This window comes from Macadamia integrifolia, chromosome 14 (genome assembly GCF_013358625.1).
Source record: "Macadamia integrifolia cultivar HAES 741 chromosome 14, SCU_Mint_v3, whole genome shotgun sequence".
In the NCBI taxonomy this organism is placed as follows: Eukaryota; Viridiplantae; Streptophyta; class Magnoliopsida; order Proteales; family Proteaceae; genus Macadamia; species Macadamia integrifolia.
In genome coordinates this window covers 16,404,231-16,423,936 of record NC_056570.1, presented here as the reverse complement: position 1 = coordinate 16,423,936, position 19,706 = coordinate 16,404,231, and the positions used below count along the sequence as shown (strand labels likewise).

At 36.3% G+C, this 19,706-nt stretch overlaps 2 protein-coding genes across 6 annotated transcripts; one reads left to right on the top strand and one right to left on the bottom strand.

Annotated features, from left to right (window-relative positions):
- The first annotated feature begins 190 nt into the window (after positions 1 to 190).
- LOC122061910 (putative BPI/LBP family protein At1g04970) lies at positions 191 to 7,065 on the top strand. Of its 4 annotated transcripts, none has more exons than XM_042625464.1 (7): positions 191 to 286; positions 887 to 932; positions 2,035 to 2,179; positions 3,278 to 3,629; positions 3,935 to 4,183; positions 6,037 to 6,162; positions 6,439 to 7,065. In XM_042625464.1, exons 3-7 carry the CDS (start codon positions 2,049 to 2,051, stop codon positions 6,664 to 6,666), a joined length of 1,086 nt encoding a protein of 361 aa, XP_042481398.1. In that variant the 5' UTR covers positions 191 to 286; positions 887 to 932; positions 2,035 to 2,048; the 3' UTR covers positions 6,667 to 7,065. The 4 variants fall into 4 exon arrangements, with proteins under 4 accessions (XP_042481398.1, XP_042481397.1, XP_042481395.1 ...); XM_042625463.1 differs by having other exon boundaries at positions 268 to 286; positions 2,040 to 2,179; XM_042625461.1 differs by lacking the exon at positions 191 to 286 and having other exon boundaries at positions 321 to 932; positions 2,040 to 2,179.
- Positions 7,066 to 7,615: 550 nt separating this feature from the next.
- Positions 7,616 to 15,108, bottom strand: LOC122061911 (fumarylacetoacetase). 2 transcript variants are annotated; one of them, XM_042625467.1, is made up of 16 exons: positions 14,611 to 15,108; positions 14,281 to 14,359; positions 14,039 to 14,097; positions 13,678 to 13,802; positions 12,862 to 12,936; positions 11,797 to 11,872; positions 11,540 to 11,639; positions 11,379 to 11,438; positions 11,142 to 11,212; positions 10,980 to 11,042; positions 10,764 to 10,828; positions 8,415 to 8,511; positions 8,175 to 8,300; positions 7,880 to 7,955; positions 7,799 to 7,814; positions 7,616 to 7,709 (listed from the first exon to the last, which is right to left on the bottom strand). In XM_042625467.1, the coding sequence occupies exons 1-14, from the start codon at positions 14,812 to 14,814 to the stop codon at positions 7,896 to 7,898; spliced, it is 1,260 nt and encodes a 419-aa protein (XP_042481401.1). In that variant the 5' UTR covers positions 14,815 to 15,108; the 3' UTR covers positions 7,616 to 7,709; positions 7,799 to 7,814; positions 7,880 to 7,895. The 2 variants fall into 2 exon arrangements, with proteins under 2 accessions (XP_042481401.1, XP_042481400.1); XM_042625466.1 differs by lacking the exon at positions 7,616 to 7,709 and having other exon boundaries at positions 7,719 to 7,814; positions 14,611 to 15,107.
- Positions 15,109 to 19,706: the final 4,598 nt, after the last annotated feature.

Sequence of the window (19,706 nt, the reverse complement as noted above, 5' to 3'; positions counted from 1 at the left end):
AACCGATCAGTTTTGTGGCTGATTCTAGACCAACGCCGGCCGATTAAGATCTGAGTCGATCAATTCCGGCTTTTAAAACCCCGGTGGTTCAATCTCTAGTTCTCTACCAGTAATCCGGGACCCACTTGTCATAAGCCCCTGTGGTCCCGCTGATCGAACAGTCTCTAGTTTGTTCAAATTTTGTATTATCTTTATCATCATCTACTTGGTGTAGCCATGGCCATGCGGGTATGCCATTTGGTTGTTGAACCACAAGTGACGTGTTCGGTGTTCCTTCTATTTCCTGGTAAACTCTGATCCCAATCACCATATGAAGTAAAATCTAGTGTTTTGCCCGAATAATTATTATGAACTATAATCCAAATTCCAAAACCAAACCGCCATGGAAATTAATGCTTTATATAAGCATCTTCAGCTCCCCTTTTATCTGCGGGGCAATCTTCAAACCTGAAGACAACTAACCCATTTTATCATTTTTTATTATTTGATATGCTACTTCTCTCCTAAATTCAAGAGGGTTTATTTTTTTCATGGCGGCCGCTTTCTTCTTTCTTCTTATGCCCTTCTTCTTGGTTCCTGCAAGTACACATTTGCAATCCAATGAAGAGGGCTTTATTTCTACAGTAATCTCTGAAAAGGGTCTTGATTTTGCCAAGGATATATTGATAGAGAAGGCGATTTCCTCTCTAACGCCTCTTTACTTGCCCCGAGTTGAGAAGACTCTGAGAATTCCATTAATTGGAAATGTCCATTTTGGTTTATCCAATATCTCGATTTACAGGGTAGATGTTCGTTCTTCGTATGTTAAGCCTGGTGATACTGGTATTTCAATTGTTGCTTCTGGTGCTACTGCGAATTTGAGTATGAATTGGTTTTATTCCTACAGCGCTTGGCTTATTACTGTTTCTGATAAAGGGAATGCCTCCGTTCAGGTATACACCACTGGGCTTGTACTTTACAGTTTTCTGAAGTTCCTATTTTTTATTTCTTCTTTCCTGGTTAAATTTGAAGTTTTGATGATTTCTATAGTTCAAATGAGCCTGTTTGATGCAAAATAATGACCTACATAAGCTTTTAGCAGAGCTGTAATGGAAGAATTTTCAGAGAAGAGACAATTGTAGCAACTACACCACACACTCCATTGGAGAGAAAAAAAGATGCCTGATGGTGTTTAGTATTTACAGAGAGTTATATGCTCAAAACAAAATTCTTCTTATCAAATTACGAAGGCATTGATTTTCTTTCTTTAGCAACTTTTCTTGGTCGTACTTTATTTCCTGAAAAAACAAGGACTCAATAGTCCAGTGAAACCTGTAAATTGAATTAACTGAAGCAAAAAGTCCCTATGCTTACAATGACACCAATACCGAATTGCCATCATCAAATGATTGGAATTTGCAATGAATTTTGAAGATTTGGAACCCCTCTATCAGATTGGTCCAAATATTACGCTATCTTCCTTTTTGGACTTGCACATTTGTACTTACTGGTTGAGGGCTTTGTATGACTCCTAGTCAAGCCATAAGTGATTACGATGCTAATGTGTCCATGGAAGTGGAGAAATTGGGTTTGAGAACCTAGACTTTTGTATGAAAATTTGCTGGTACCCACTTATCTCAAATTAAGTCTTATGTGGAAAGTTTATAGTTTATGGACCCTTAAGATTTTTTGTGACAGTTAAACTTGCCTAGCCTAAATCCATGTTCTATGCCATAAAAGCAGGATAATCCGTATGCCTGTCTTGGTGTAGTCCAGTTTGATAGAATATTCTTTGAAACTTCCTTATCCATTTCATTGTCCTCTATTAATGATGTTCAAGTTTAAATGAGAAGAATCTAAAGCATTACGTGAACTAGAATACACATGCTTTTCTAGTTTGGTGTATTATGAAATTCCCTTTGGTTGATAACCATGCAATGATGCCGGCAATCATTTTAAAGCTTGTTTTATCTTTTTTCTCCTGTTTTCTGTTGTGCACCTGTGCTTATCTTCAATATGTCTTTCAATAAAGAGAATTGATGAGTCATCTTCTAGGTAAGGTTGAAGGCATGGAAGTGGGGCTTACTCTAGGCCTGGAAAATCAGCAAGGAACACTGAAGCTGTCACTTATGGATTGTGGCTGTTATGTGAAAGATATTGATATAACCTTGAATGGAGGTGCTTCTTGGCTTTATCAAGGGTAAAGAGTGCTCTTTCTTGGATTTTATTTTATATGCAGAATGATGTCTTCTCTTGTTTAATTTCCGTTTACCTTTCATCTTTAATTCAATTTAAGAAAACACTGCCTGATGTTTTCATTATAGTGATGCAACCAAATAGGATTCTGTTAATCTACTAAGTGCTGTGACCAGTTAAATCTTAAAACGAATTTTAATGTGGGAAAATTTCTTATCATGAGACAAAAAAATTGGTGATTATCTTGCATTAGTTATGGAATTCATCAAAAATACATTTGCTGAATAAATCACATATTTGCAACTTCAGTAACTGCAGTAAGGATTCCCTCCAGTAGTGTTGCCCTTTGTAGCTATTCTTTAGTAATTACACCTTACAGTCCTCTCTTATCATTCAGCCCATTGTGTGTCTCTTTTCTTTTTTAAATAGTGCTATTTCTGACAACAGAAGAGCATTATTGGATATATGTTTCCTGAATTCTGTTATTCTCCACTCTTTTAATTTAACTTTCAATGCCTTCAAATTTGACCTGAGAATTGCACCAAAGTGCAATTTAAACTCAACCATCACCAAAATGCCACACCTCTCGTGTGCAACCAAGTCAAGCAGAATTACAGGGTGCTCTGATCATATATCTTTAAACTCTAGCAGAATTGCAGCTGACCTCATACAAGAGTATTAGTTGGTATGTGGTCTGAAGTAGGTTTGGGAAGAGCATTTAAGGGAATAGCTTGGATGAAATAGTTAAAGCTATCTGATTCAAGAAAGCAATACAGTTAGCTTGGTGCTGAAATTTATTTTTCTATTTTTTTATTTATTTTTAATTAATTAACAGTTTAAAACCTAAATGGCATTTAAGGGCATAAGAGGGGTAGCTGGGAGTCTGGCTTGAATTTGACAAATGATATTTCTTGTGTTATTGCTGAATTACCAATTGGATCCTCAAAAAGTTTTTACTCTCATATACCATCCGGGCATCCACTGTATTTCTTGCCCAAATGTTGATTATGTTTTGATGCCATCACCTTTTCTCTTTTCTTGTTTAAAATTTGATTACATTTTGAGAGAATTTTCTTACTTGGTTCTCTTTTCTTTTTCCCAGGGTGGTGGATGCTTTTGAAGGGAAAATAAGGTCCTCGGTGGAAAATGCTATTACTAAGAAGATTAAAGAAGGGATTCTGAAGCTTGATTCCTTACTAAGATCCCTTCCGAAAGAAGTCTCTGTGAATGAAATTGTTGCTTTAAATGTCACTTTTGTTAACGAGCCTGTATTTAGTAATTTTTCGATTGGGTTTGAGATTGATGGACTATTTACAGCAGCAGATAAGGTTGTCAGTTCTGGAAACTACGTTATGAATTCACAACTTTCAGCTTCGTGCAAAGGTCCAGTTAAGATGCTTGAGATTTCCCTGGACGAAGACGTATTTAACTCTGCATCCAACATATACTATAATGTGAGTTAGTAAGTTTTATGAATCTTAAACAGTTCTTGTGTACTTATTTAGGTGTAGTTGCTGATTTGTGGAGTGTTTCTTCAAGTCATGAAGCTAGGTTATGATTCATATGTGCTGGTGTATATGGCCAATATTTGCTCAGTAAATATCAAGGACTTAACTGCTACTCTAAAGGAGTGTATTTGTGCATCAATTAAGGTTTAGGTTATCGAACCTACGTCTTGACCTGGTCAACCTTGTATGCTTATATCTATGACGGATCATAGTTGAACCCCTTTGTACTAATAATTCTTGTTGGTTAACAGGCAGAAGTTATGCAATGGATTGTGGACAAAGTACCAGATCAGTCTCTTTTGAACACAGCTAGCTGGAAATATATTGTTCCTCAGCTGTACAAGATGTACCCCAACAATGACATGAATCTGAATGTTTCTCTATCTTTTCCTCCATTTATAAAGATTTCACCTTATAATATTGATTCTACCATTTACTCAGATGTGACGATTGATGTCTTTGACAACAATGATACCATACCAGTTGCATGCATCTCATTGGTAAGCTTAAATGCTTAGTGAAAAATGTGATACATTTTAATGTTATGCACCATTCCTGATTCTTTTGCATTTTCCCCCTGTTCTTTATTGATTTTGTTCTTTTCTAGCCTAGTCTGAAGTTCAAGATATGTCTACTTTATCACCTCATTTTATCCTTATTGTTGGGAAATGTGACAATTGTAAAATTAATACATGTTTTGTTTAGGCAAAAGTTGTCCAGTAGCTGGTATGTATCTTTCCCTGTATCATGCATCCTCATCTTATTTGATCCGCAAGTGTTATGTCAAGCTACATCTCCCATAATAGTCTTTATGATATGCTATACATCCTTTAAACTATCATGCTTGATTGACAGGAACCTAGAACATAGCTTTCATTTATTCATTTGAGGTAGCTCTAGCTTTTGTATTCTTCATCCTTCTCACCTCCTGTATCACCAAATTTGGTAATCCTAATTTATTCAACTTGAACAAGTTACATATATATATATATATATATTTGGTGGGGAGGGGAGTTGATGCCATTTATGACTATTAGAGCAAATAATGGTTTTCAGGTGTTTTGAACTGAGCAGTAAACACCAGGCATCAGTCAAACTAACAGCAGTTCTGGTGATTCCAGAATGCAACGGTCCACCTGTTTGGATAAGACACTCTAGTCCAATCAATCCATTCACAAATATAAAGTCTGATGCTTTTCGAAATATAAATAATAAACTCCAACAGTGTAAAGAATTAAAATATAGATGATACGGAGGCACTCTATGTGACAAGATTTTTTTTTTCAGAAACTAAATTTACATAAATTAGTTTTACTAGTTTCGTATTAAATGGGGTGATTAATATAAAAAAGCTTTGGTTAAGTTAATAAACATCAGAAGTATTTCTTGAGAAACCAAATTTGTTGACCTGAATGTACTTTGTAGCAATTTGACATTATGGGCAATTGAGTTCATTGTTTTTGTTGATTTGTACAACACATTCCAAATTTGAAATTTTTGCAACTCTTCACTCTTCCCTCTTCCCTCTTCCCCCTTCCCCTTTTCCAACTTTATATTATCTTCTTTGTTTTTATCTAATTAAAAGGGTAATTTTGATGCAATCTTTTGAATACTTGATTAGAAATTTTGTTTGTGATGTATATATCATTCACCCAAAAAACAACGTTATTTAATTATGGATAATCTCCAAAAAAATTTCTTGCGATTAGACTGAAAATATCATGAACTGCAGAGATTTGGCCGCTCTTCACAGTGATACACTTAAAATGAACTGGGGAAAGTGAGAAAATATATGGATGGTGGGTTAACCACAAATATTACTCTTAAGTGGAGTAGAATGGTGAAACAGGTTTCATGTAGCTGATCCCACTTGGTTGGGATGAGGCTTAGTCGAGGAACTGCTCTTCTCAACGTTAGGACAGCTAGATTTGGAGAAGGATTGGTTCCTGAACCAAAGAACCAAGGTTTCAGGACAGGAGTTTTCCCTAAAATAGAGGTCCAAGGTGCTAAGTAGTATCATCTAGGTTTTCTTCTTTTTAATTGCATCCTTCCCATGTCATGTGGGGCCTTTTGATTTTGAACATTTTGAAAAGAATATCAAAAATTCAAGAATACCGCTGGCTAATGCTAGTTAAGAGAAGAAATGTTTAGTGTCCTGCTAAACTAAAGCACACTGTTGTACTTGTGGCCTCAAATTATGCATGTTGAAAAACCCAGACTTTTGAAGTACCACTACTTTTACAAAACAAGTATTTTATGCACTTACTGTTCCACCTTTTTTTGGAGCTTTTTATGCTGTGAAACTTTGAATATGTGTCTCATGATGAACAGAGAAGGTTGTCTCTTGGAACAGGTAGTTAATGCATCAGGTTCGGTGGGCATCTCAGGGAATAATCTAGTTGGATCTGTCACGTTAGTTGACTTCACCATGTCATTGAAATGGAGCAAAATTGGTGACTTCCACATGTATCTGATTCAGGTATGATTGATGTGCTAAACTGGGATGGGCTGCTGTTTGAAACCACAGATAATTTTGTTCATGCATTGCATTTGCCAGAATGAACTGACAAATGAAGTGGGCATCTCTCTTGGTAGATATGTCTGGTCTAGTTTTCACACTTCAGGATCATGGCTCTCTGAGGAAAATCTGCCAACTTAATCCCCTGTAGCAAAAATTTCCCTTTGTACCTAGTAGCAACTCATGTTATCCTTTTTCTGAATCCTTGTATGAAGCAAGTTGTCTAAATTTTTGCAGTCAGTGATGCGCACTCTCCTCAAAACGGTGTTCTTGCCATATGTCAACTTACATCTCGGAAGAGGATTCCCACTGCCCATAATCCGTGGTTTCACTCTTCAAAATGCTGATATATTCTGTGCCAGCTCAAAAATTTATGTGTGCAGTGACGTGGTTTTTGCGGATTCGTATAAACCCAAACTGCTTCCTTATGATCTAACTCATCCTCTTCTGGGTTTTGGTGTATGATAATTTTAGCTTTTCTATGAAGATTCTGTTGGTCCTATTCTCCTGTACAGTTGGGAAATAGGGATCTCCTGGTTTCATATGGAGAATTTGGGCTACTGCATTGGCTTCTTTAATGCGGCAAAGACTAAATGGCACCCTCAAACCATTCTCAGATGATTCAGCATCATTGTATTCAGGAGAGTCAAGGCACAGTTACAGATCATAGTGCCATTTGTGTAAATACGCTTATAGAGCCATGCTTCTCTTTTCTCCCATTGTTGATGTTAGTTCAGTTGTTTCTAATTCATTACTTGCAAAGCAGATGTAATGTTCGATTTTTTTTAATTTTCTAGGTGAAAAAGATGTTTGATGTACTGTATTATTTCTATTATGTTCTAGTGTTAAACCAGTGTTTCTTAATACTAGTAGTTGTGAGGTTTAAAAATCTTCAATCAGCCAGTCTCGTCGATCCCAAGAGATGAGGGAGATTTGAGTCTTACACTTGATCTCCCATAGCATATTATTATGACCCTCAAAGAAATATTTTGGAGTGCCTCTTTTTTGTAGAGGTCAGGCAAGAAAGAAGCTACAAAAGGGATGAAATTCTCTAGAAAGGAGGAATCCCACAGCCCTTGCCGAAGCCAAGTTAATGCCCATTTAGCAAGATGATGGGCATGAACATTCGAACCAGAACAGAAATCAAAAGAGCTCTAAATCCTCTTTGACATCTTTGACCACAGACCACAACACCGGTCTCCATTGGTGCCAACATGTTCTCATTAGCCAAACGACGGATCAGTGCCTCGCAGTCCAAGTGAGCTACAATGCATCAAAGTCCTGCACTTCAGGCTGTTTTCAGGTCTAGTTTAACCACTAAAGCCTTTGCAATAAGCATTGCAAATACACCCACACATGCAGATGGGCGCGCGCACAGAGACACAGAGAGAGAGAGAGAGAGAGAGAGAGAGACTACAGTTCCAAGTCTCGTGCCGATAGATTCTGCTCATTACAAGGTCACTCAATTCCCATTACAAATTTAATAAGACTATTATTACTGTCAATACCTGGAACAATCGTGCCGATAGATTCTGCTCATTACAAGGTCACTCAATTCCCATTACAAATTTAATAAGACTATTATTACTGTCAATACCTGGAACAACTACAAGGTCACTCAATTCCCATTACAAATTTAATAGGTCACTCAATTCCCATTACAAATTTAATAAGACTAAATAAAAACCAGAAAACTAGGGGGCCGGCAGGATCTTTCCTGAGCATGTCCCAAATCCTACATTGTACCCGTTTCCCTGCATATTGATTCAAGTACAGAAATAGTCAGTAATCAATTTTAAATACCAAGTATTAAGAAACACCGGTTTACAAGACACTCAAGGTAATCTAGCATTGTGAATGAAGAACACTAAGAATCTACGACGTAGAAAAGACTGCAACAAAAATCACCAAGTAAATGCATGCAGCCTACTAATTTTTTTAGTATGAAGATACAGGAAAGTATAAGAAAGAACCTTGCAACAACCAGCGAAAATGACTTCATCTCCATCTTCCAAAAATTTACGATTTAAACCATTTAGCGACAATGACTTCTGTCCATTCCATGTCAACTCAAGCAAGCATCCAAGAGATTCTGGTTCCTGACAGAAAATTGAACCAACAAACTTCAATCAACCAGCTCCAGGAACATCCCAATTAACTAAAGAATTTTGCCTACTATCAACTCATATTATGGAAGAAACTTTGATTCATACAGGTCCACTTATGGTCCCAGTCCCAAGAAGATCCCCGGGCCTTAAGTTGCAGCCATTGATTGTATGGTGAGCAAGTTGTTGGGTCAGTGTCCAATACCTAATCCACAGAAAAGTATCAGAGATATGTGCTAATATAGCAGTCATATTACAATAATACGGTGGTCAAAACTAAAACAATACATGCATTAAGAAATCACAGCAGCTTCTCCTTGTAGACACACCATTTGATTAATCAGATAAATATCCGGAACCAAGTAAGTCCTAAGCTCCAACGGTATGAGTTGGGTGAGGCGCGTAGTGCCTGAAAGAAAAGATTTCACCACATACATGTAGTGTATTGCTCATTGAAGGAGATGGGCGCCTGGCTCTGTGGCACGAATAGGTTAAGACTTTCCAATCCCAGCAAGCACCTTGTCAGTTTGTCCATCGCAAGGCTGAGCTTCAGGCTCAAGGTTGGCTCATTTAGCTAGACATACTTGAATAAGGCTCAGATGAGCACAGCTAATTTAGATAATATACTTCAGGTTTTATCAAATTGCAATATTTAACCCAGTATAACTTAATACCAAGCTTTGAAGTTTGATCTCCCTTCTAATGGTTTTGGTCATTGGCCATAGATCTGGAACTCTCTGAATTTTGCAAGTTTGGGCCTTAAATAGGACCATTAGAACAACCTGGATTAATTATATCTAGGGCAAAGGCGGGGGGCACTAGCGGTGTCCCCAGCCTGTTTCCGTCTCTCTCCCCCTCCTACTGAAAAGAACCCCTGACCTCCCTTGTCCACCCACCCCAATGTGCCTGCTGCTGCCAGCTTACCTGGAGCGGGAAGCATGCCTATCCCTTCCCCTTATATTTATTTCATTTATCCTTTGGGATACCTAGGTTAATTTATCCCAGCTGAACCAAGCTTGAGGACTAAGCCAGGGAATCCTTGATGAGCCCAAACTCAGCCTCAGCCCCACCCATATCTCATGCACCAGTCAAGCTAGGGAAAGCTCCAGTCGGCTCAGCTAATTGAGAGCTTCGGCTTTCTAGCAAAAATCAGTGATTGGGACCGTGGTTTAAAATATTGTCTCATATCAAGCTGCGTTCACGCTAGAATATCGGTACCATACTACCAATAAGCATCATATATCATAGAATATGGTTCTATCCTAACATACTTAAAAATAGGCCACAGTGCAGTATGATGCAACACATAAAAAACTTCTAAACTGAATCGTGTGCTTCATTTTCACCTTAACTTTTATTCTTTTCAGCAAGTTACTCTTCCCAGTCATTTTCTTACAAAATCTATGTCCTAAAGGGTATTTGAGGATGAATATCACAAATCAAAGCAAAAAAAGGGGAATGAAAATTGAAGATACATTCTAGGCCTTTTGAGAATCCCACTTTCTTTGCTTTGCCAGGCACATCTAAAAGAAGTATAGCAGTGTAGATCATATTATAGACTACTGAAGTTCAATTCCTAGAAACTGATCAAAATATAGAAGCATAGTCACTCCAGATTACTAGAAATTACAAAATAAAAAAGGAAAAAAAAAAGGTGGGGGGGAGGGGATCATATTAATTCCTCTGACTCTAGATATATTTAATTAAAAGTCTATCATGTCGAAGACCTTTCAGTATTTTGAAAAGAACAATGACTTAGACCTTTATAATTTTATAACAACAGCACATTCCCCCTAAAATATACAGTGATGGTATAATAGAGATACATTAAATAGGAAATGTGCATGGTAATATTTTTACAAAGATATTTCTAGGTTTTTGGAACCTAAACTGATTTTATATTTCTTCCCAGGTAACTTGGAGATAATTGCTGGGTTGGTGTTAAGTGTCCCATACTGTATTAAAAAGAGTGCATTCCATTCAAAGTGAGATACTCCAGAGAAAAGAAAAAGAACATGGGTAAGAATCGAAGAGGAATGCAAGGAATTGTGAAGGAAAAATGCAACGAGAATTATAAGAAAAATATGTTAGAAGGTGCTTTGGCATCGGATGAATTCTGGAATTTTTCTCTTGACTCAATCAGAATTTAACTGAAACCCACATTATCCTCCTCTGCTGGGAGGAGGGGGTGCACCACCCCTCCCCAATCCGATTTCACCCATTACCAATCAGGTGATGGAGGATGTCATGGAGTGGAGTGTATCAGGGAAAACCATTTCGATAGAAGAACTTGCGAAGTTAACATATATAATAATTGGGGATCATATTGCCCCCAAAAAAATAATTGGGGATCACAATTGCTACTGGTTTCACCAGCATATGCAAGAAAATCCATGTAATGTTAAAGAACAAAAAGTCAAAATACAGCAAGAATACGGTTAGCATGTAACTCCTTACAGGTGCTTGAAGTTGCTACTTGTCACAACAGATGAATGTTCCTGTCCAGAAGGTTTGATCCGAACCTTGTACAGCAAAAAGGCAGGACCACGATTAGCTTAGGAATAGGTCAAGATGCTCTATCATCTAGAATAGGAAATTAATACTAAATAACACATTACATTGAATAAAGCAAATGTACAACAAAATTAAATTGTTCATAGAGAAGAAACATACCTCTAGAGAAATATCGTAGTTCTTGGAATTCTTTTCAGCCAGATATGGCAATGGGTGAGGTTCCTGCAATTTATAGTTCCTATAATAAGAAATTCCAAGCAAGGATACAAAATTTATAATTTTAATGGGTTATGTACTGAAATGATTAAGATGATTGGCTACCTGTTTGGGAGCATCACAAGCAAAAGGCTCCAGAGCATCTAGGGTTACAATCCAAGGGGATACCGTTGTACCTGCAATCACTCAGGATCAAAACAAAAGTAAGCTCTTGGTCCTAATCAAGAGCATCAAGACATGGTATTAGTTATAGCAACCACAACAACATTTTTACGCCCACTCCCCCATAAAATATAGAATGGAATCTAGGCCACTGAGAAATAAAAGGAAGATTGTGGTTACCAAAACTCTTCCCAAGAAAAGGCCCCAGTGGCACATACTCCCATGCCTGGATATCCCTAGCTGTCACAGCAAAGTCCAAGTTAATTTACTTGATAAAGCTAAGGCACACAAGACTAACCTGATGGGAAATTTCCAACTGAAATAACAGAAGAGAGAACTACCACTCCAGTCATTCATCAATACAAGTCCAAAGATGTGGTCTGCAGCCTCATTAACATCAATAGGCTTTCCTAATTCATTGCCTGGACCAACTACAGCAGCCTGGGAACAACAAAAAAAGTCTTATAAGAGTACACTATGGCAAACGATTCTGCTTAATCATAAGGTTGAATTTTCATGAAACCATTGACAGTATAACGAACATTAACCAAAACTAGACCACAAAGTATGGCAACTAATAAACTTTGACGTGGCTAACCATTTCTAACTCAAAATCCAGCTTCAGCGAAGGTCCAAAATATGGTGGAGAATTGCCAACAGGGTGGCCTTGACCTCTGCAAGATTCATAACAACAATAGTAATAATCAGATATAATATGAGATAAAAATACAGATACTACCAAGATGAGTAAGAAAAATATAAAAATATAAATTCGCAATTTACTTCTACATGAGGATGAAAGTTTTATAATATAACCCACATAATTCATGTAAGAACAAGGCGTATAAGCACCCTAAGCATGTTCTTGAGCAAAAGGGATCAGGGCCAGCTACACCATCTATTGATGCATTGCCCCTACTTGGCGGCTCCTGGGATACAGTAAGAGTTCCTGACATTGGTTTGGTGTTTCTTAGGGTTTTGTGGAAAAAAAAAATTATTGGTCCGTCACTAAAATGATCAGAACAATCCTGCCTTTCAGACCTTGTAAGATGTGGTGAGATTCAGTGTAGATCAGCACCGCTTACTGTAAATAGAGTTTGTGGAATGGAAGGAACATAGAATTTCCCTGGAGATGTACATCTCTAAGAAGAAAGCTATTAAGTGTGCCTACCCTGGCTGTACTTCTGACCTTCAGCTTGAAGGACATTGAGGGAATCCATTACAGTGATTTTAAATTAAATTCGGAACCAACTGCATGGGAAGATTTGCTTGCTTTGAGCCAAGGGGGAGGATTTTCTTTTGAGGCTTTGAGCCAAGGGCACCATGTTCCTCCTCCAACTTTTCTTCTTGCTTTCTTCTATACAGAATTATAAATTAATTGATTAATAACCATGGTTTCCTAATCTTGGGGGAAAGCCTGGACTTCTAACCAAATACCACAAGGTCTGCAATGTTGGAAGAGATATTTCTCAGTTCCATCGTAGAGGATGGGTAAAACTGGTTGTGCATGTGACACATTATTTTCCTTTTTGGTACATAAACTATAGAAATTAGATTGTCATAAGTGATTTTTTCATAGCTTAAAACTATAAAAGAATTGCAAGGTGAAACCTTCAAAAGCAACATCAAAATGGGAAAAATAATTTAGAAGGACTCAACTAACCTTGGTCGAATAATATCAGTACCAGATATAACAATTGATGATGCCCGCCCATGATATGCAATAGGGAGATGGAACCTGAAATTTCTAGTTCAATTCACAACTTGAAGAGGAAAAGTTGGATTCAAGCTACGGTGCATAAAATAGACAACAGATGCACAAACTAAGCCATTATGAGCCTGTCACCCAAAACAATAGCCCAATGCTCAACTTGTACATTTTTTGCTCATTTTCTACAGTATTTTCTATTAGTAGTTATTATTGCATATTATGAGTTCATCACCCTCCAGCGACCAATTGCCAGATCCTATAAAATCTTCCAACCACAAATTGAAATCATTGATCATGATAATCTCTGGTGCATCAAACACACAAAATTTCCTCAATTTGCAATGCCCTAATTTATTAAATATAGAAGCACCCGTCTATGTCAGTCAAATCAAGGCCTATTAGACATAATCAAAGTGAAATAACTTCTAAGATGGTCTAATTTATTCCAGACAATAAAAGTTGCAAAAAAGAAACTGATCAATAAGGAAATAGTACTCAATAGTATCATTATTTTAGATACAAAAACACTGAAAATGCAGTTGAACACCCTCTGTTTAACTTTGAATAATACCCTGTTGGGTGGACATATTCATAAGTAATATGATTATTTTCAATCTCTTATATTTTTTTCATTTTCTCTTCTTTTGCAACTTTATGACATATTGGCATTGACACAAGTTACTGTCATTCAAAGCATTCAAACCAACCTCAAGAATTTAGTGAACAGACCTTATTTATATTTCAAATATAAGCTTCAAAAAAATATACCAGTTTGGTGGAATTGCATTCTCTGGCCCACGAAACATGGTCCCACAGTTCTTTGCATGATGCATTGAAGAAAAGAAATCCGTGTAGTCCCCTATCACAGCAGGCAGTAGCATCTTTACCTTGTCCTAATGGGTTGCATACAAAGTTAGTATTACAATTTATGAAACATCACAGCTTGCATTTCTCCGTATATAACAGTAACCATTGTATTTATGAAATGGTACAGGGAAAAAGGAGGCGGCATCCCAAAGCACAACCTTGCTTTTGAAGTATAGAATGCCCACGCTTCTCAAATGGTACAGTCTAGAGGAGCATTATTTTCAAAGTTAAACAGTAGTTTCGCAATATGAGTATGACTTACCATTGGCAAAAGCGATTTTTCCCTCAAACTTGCATTGTCACGGAAGGTTGGGTTATCAGCTGCATTTAGATAAAAACAATAAAAAATAAAAAATCAGCTCATCTTCCCCTAGGGCTTTTTGAACGATCTCAGTATCTCAGTCTCCAAAAACCTTTACGAACATATTGGGATCTAAATACAGTCTACAAGAAAGAGGATTGATAGAAACAGAAGTATAATCTTAATCAATTGGTAAAGCGTACAAGACAATAGTTTTTGGAGGGTCGCGCGAGCCTCTTTCCACGCAGGTCGTCCCATTCCGAGGAACTTGTTGAGAGAAGGCTGAACAGAGAGCAAATGCAAGAAATTCTTCTACTTATCAGTATCACCTCAACGTCCACAATCTCAGAAATTCAATTCAATGAAAACACAAAATAAAGTTGCAGTAACTGAAAGCGAGCAAAATCGATAACGAACAATCCAAATCAAAAAGCGTTAAAGTTAAAATCCACTATAACATGAATGAGTGACTAAACTAAAATTCTTGAACGACTGCAAAAGAAACAGAGAAGAATTCACGAAGTAGGACGAACCTGAAGGAAGCAATCGGAGCTGTTGAGGATGGGACCATCGAAGAGACCGGCAGAAGAGACAACAGAGAGATCCAATACGTAGTCGCCAATCGCAACACCAGGGCGAGGTTCTAAGCTTTCCTGAGGCTTGAAGACTCCATAGGGAAGGTTTTCAAGAGGGAAATGGGAATCGGGATGAACTTGAACGAAGGAGTTGAGCACCATTTTCAGATAACCCCGAGATCGCTGAGAACTGCGAAGTTGAGTTTGTTTACGGAAGAAGATGAGATTGGGGAGTCCTCTTGGGAGTAGAAGAGCCGTATTTGTTTTCTATTTTGGTGTAGCTGCAGTGTGACTCATTTATCCATACAAATTTTATAAAATATTAGTTTCTTAAACAATAATTCGGATTAAAATTAGCACTGGTAGTTAAGAGATGGAAAGAAAGAGGAAGAGTGATAAGTTGGTGCCTGTCAATGTGGTGAGGAAGTGTAGATATCATCCACCTTTCAAACTCACAGATGACATAAATGAAAACAAAAGGGCGTTAGGAATTAGGATCAGGATTTCAGGACCAGATCCTCTAAGGTGACGACATGTGCTGCCCCTCGATGTGGTTTTTCAGTGTCGAATCTAATCATCGGCTTAATTAGATTTCTATACTGTTTGGCTTTGAAGTCGTATCTCGTGCTCACGGCATATAAGTCGTGACTTGCAACGACGGTTTCTCAATAAATTGTACCTTTGAAAGCTCATACCTGGCCCCTACGTTTGTCTCTTCCAAAGTTCCACGGTGCTCTCTGCCCACGGCATATAAGTCGTGACTTGCAACGACGGTTTCTCACTATATTGTAGCTCCAATGAGACAAGCTCATCCCCTGGGCCCTACTTTTGTCTCTTCTACGGTTCTCTCTCTGAGTTCCTGTTACTTGCAGCGACTTGCCTGCCTTCATCCAAGGCAGGCAAGTCAAGATAAGGGTTTTGAAATGAAAGGCAAATTCCGGACTTAAGGCTCACTCTGGAGACGTAGGCTGCTTTCGAAACATCTCTCGCGTCAAAAACATAATTTTAAATTTTTATGTTAAAATAATGTTTAAAAATATTAAAAATAAATAAAAAAAATAAAAAATAATGTATTGGTGAACCTGTTTCATGAATGATTATCTAAGGTTTCGTTCTTCCGTTGTTTTATGTTTCTAGCATTTTTTTTTCCCCTTTTCGTTCCAAAAAAACAGAAAAACACCACAAGGGGCCTTTTGATTTTGTTTCTCCTATTTATGTGTCTAGAAACAGCAAAAACAGTAAAACTACATTAAGAAACGATTTTTTTGATTGCAAAAAGGTGTTTGATTTTTTTTGTTTCTTTAAACGTTTTCAACAGTGTGGTTGAGTTCAAGACATGAGTGAAAGTACGTTATTGTAGGAATGCAACTCACGAATGAAGGCATGACATTGAAGTTGCAGATATGCTTCATGGGAATGAGCTTCAGAATGATGAAGATAATCCAAAACTATGAGCTTCGCACAACCAGGTTGGAATCACCGCATTTGGATAACGAGGGGTTTCAACAATGGGTTAGGGTTTTGGTAGGTCAAGTAAAGTATCAGGTTTTTAATAATTTTTTTTTTTGTCGCTCCCACTTATTTATAGAAACATAAAAACAAGTCAAACTTGTTTCTCCGTTTCTATTTCCATACATAGAAATAGGCATGAATTCCTATTTCTGTTTCAAAAAACAAGTGAAACGAAACAGAAAAATCAAACAGTTTTTTAGGTGTTTTTCTGTTTCTAAGCACAGAAAAAAAACTATTTTTGGAAACAAAATCAAATGGGCACCAAGTTGACACCAAATGTTTTATTCTGTTTTTTTATTCCCATAAAACGAAAAAACGTCATAAACGTTTTTTTGTATGACTACCAAAAACAGTCATACCAATAAACAAAAAAAAAACACAAAAATAAGTTTTTTCCAAAAAAATATATTATTTTCCTTGCAACAAATAGAGCATTAATCAACATGTATATTCTTTTTTATGGAGAAACGTCCACATGGGAACGTTATCCTGATCGTATTTAACATAATTTACCATAGAATATAATAATATATGCTTCCCATGGAGTGGCACATCCCACTATTCAAACTCAATGGAGCCAGATCAATCATGGGACATATATATATACAATGACCTGATTTTCTTTCATTCGTATTCATATATATATATTTTTTATGAAGTTAAATTTTATCATTTCACATGTATACTCAAAAAATGTGCAAAATCATCATAACTTTTAATAAGGACATAATGATAAATCTTTCAAATTATTTAAAAACCTTATTTTTTTCACCTTGATTTAAAGAATTTTTGAAAATAAGATATTGGGTAATAAATGCCCTAAAAATAATGTGTTAAGTTTTAAATATTTATAAAGTGGTGTCATTTAGACAGTTCCATTATAAAATAATGAGTATAAGTGTGTTTGAATATAGAAGTAAGTAAAAAAATATTAATTGTACTTTTCTTGTTCTTGAAAGTTCTTAAATTCAAGGATCAATAAAAATATTTTCAAAGCAATTTAAAAGTATACTTATCATCATGTTATCATTTTCGAACGGTGTCATTGTTTTATATGTGTTCAAGTACATATGCGAAATTACATATGTACCTATTATAAAATAAATGAAATAGTCTAAATAGTATCTCTATAAGTGTGTTTATAATATAGAAGTATGCAAAAAATAATTTAATTGCACTTTTCTTATTCTTGAAAATTCTTGAAGTTAACGTCAAAAACTATTTTCAAAACAATTGGAAAGTACACTTATCCTCATTTTATCATTCTCAAAGAGTGCCATTGTCTTTCACGTGTTCAAGTACATATACGAAATGATATGATTTTTTTATTTTTCACTACAAGAATAAATATGTTATAGTAAAAGGACAAAAATATAAGGCTGCACATTATTTTGGCACCTTAAATATAACGAGTATAAATAAGAGAATCTATTACAAAGATTTTTTTATAAAGAACTTAGCATGTTATTTACCAAAATACTCTGCATATACATTACCACAAAAAAAAAAAAAAAAAAAAAAAAAAAAAAAAAAAAAAAAAAAAACTCTGCATATACCACATTATGTTGGGGGATAGGAATTAAAGAGTACCACCATAACAAAACCAGCAACCGCATTAGTATGTTGATGAAAGCAAACCTAAGTACAAGTATAGATAAGCCGCTTGTCGTTCTTTTTTTTTTATAAATATTTAAAAACTTTTATTTTTGCAACAAGCTATGCATAGTATATAACGACAACCCATTATATACATGTCAAATTTTATACTAAAATTCAATCATATAGCCCTCCCGTGTATTGGGTTTTTCTTTGCAAATTTAGCAATCCATTTGCAACTTACTTGCCACTTCGCAAACTCCCTTTTAGATGCAAATCGAATTTAAGCATGGGAAGTAGGGCTTTACTTGTTTTAATATGTTGATCCCATCAAACTTTTCATGTGGCAAATATGGAAGTCATCTAAGGAAAATCCTCCTGGGTGGGTTGTCTAAGAAAATCTACTACTTAATTTTATTTTGTTTCTCTTTAGGTGTTTTCACCGGTGGTTCTTGTACCCTCCAATGTAAGAAGAGATATCTTCACTCTTCATCGTGATTAATATTATGGTAAATGCTTATTGGTTGGCCTATCAAAATAAGCTTATCCAATTAGATGAAGCTTATGTGCTAATGGAATGTTAGATGAACCCAAGGGGGTTGTGCAATGTGAGCAACGAATTTGGTACAGGCTGTAAACTTGGACGTCGTAAGTTTGACTCCTACTAGACACACATTGGGCCACTCACACGGAGGTATTTAGTGCTATTCACTGCTTTCAGTGAAAATTGAATGGTTCTCATTCAACTTGATATGACCCAATCTATGAAGCATAATTACATGGCCCATCAAGTGAAGCTTATGTAGACTATACCGCCAATAGGACATTTTCCCTTTATTGAAATTTAGGGCATGTTTGATAACGTTTATTCCGTTTATGTTTCAAGAAACGGCAGAAATAAAAACATAATTGAATGTGTTTGATAAGTCATGTTTCTGGAAGTACAGAAATAATGGCCATGAGTCGTTTCCAAAAAAGACGAAACAAGTTTTACTTGTTGCACCTGGGTCGTTTATTGAACCATAAATAGGTAGAAATTTCAATTTCAATTTATGAAAACAAGTGAAACGAAATAGTTTTATCAAATGTTTTTTATTCTGTTCCTGCCGTTTTTGGACACATAAACGGTAGAAACACGTTTATTGAAATGTTATCAAACGGGCCGTAGTAATAGTAATAATAGGGAATTGTTTTGGTGGACAACAAACCTTGGGCAAAAATGGTGGGTGGGCACCTAGATCTACCTCTTTTTTTTTTTTTTTTTTTTTTTTTTTTTTTTTTAATTAAACATAGATCTGCACTTGGCATATCATGTGGGATTGAAGTTTTATGACTAAGCGAACCTCAACAGTTATTGATTTACACGACAAATTTCAGCTCAGTTACAATGTTGGACACTACAGTATGGAAAATCCAGCTATCCAGCTAATTTAGTTTTTTTTTGTTTGTTAATCAAGGTGTCCAACCAGTTTACGTGCACCTTGATTAATACTCGAGGAGACTAGCATAGTAATCCACCATCACGGTCTCCACTTAAATTGCAAATGCACATATAACGAATCGAATATGAGACTATGTATTTATCCACATAATCCCCAATTCACCATAACCATCTGGGAAACCTGCAGATGGATCGCTTACAACCCGTTTATGATTTTTTCTAACGAATTATTATAATTTAATTAGTCAGAAAGCAATAATAATCGATAATCGAATGAATAAAAACATGTCCATACCTTGACCTACAAGATCCGATTACCTAAATAAACAATACAATGAAAAAGTCTTGAATTAATAATAACTGCCAGACCGACCCAACCCGACCCGACGGATTGACACCAATAAATACAATAGAGAGAGGAATGGAGGGACAGAGGTAGAGACTAGAGGGGAAGGGGAAACAAAAAACAAAAGCCTCTATTTAAAGTGTTTATTTGCACGGGTAC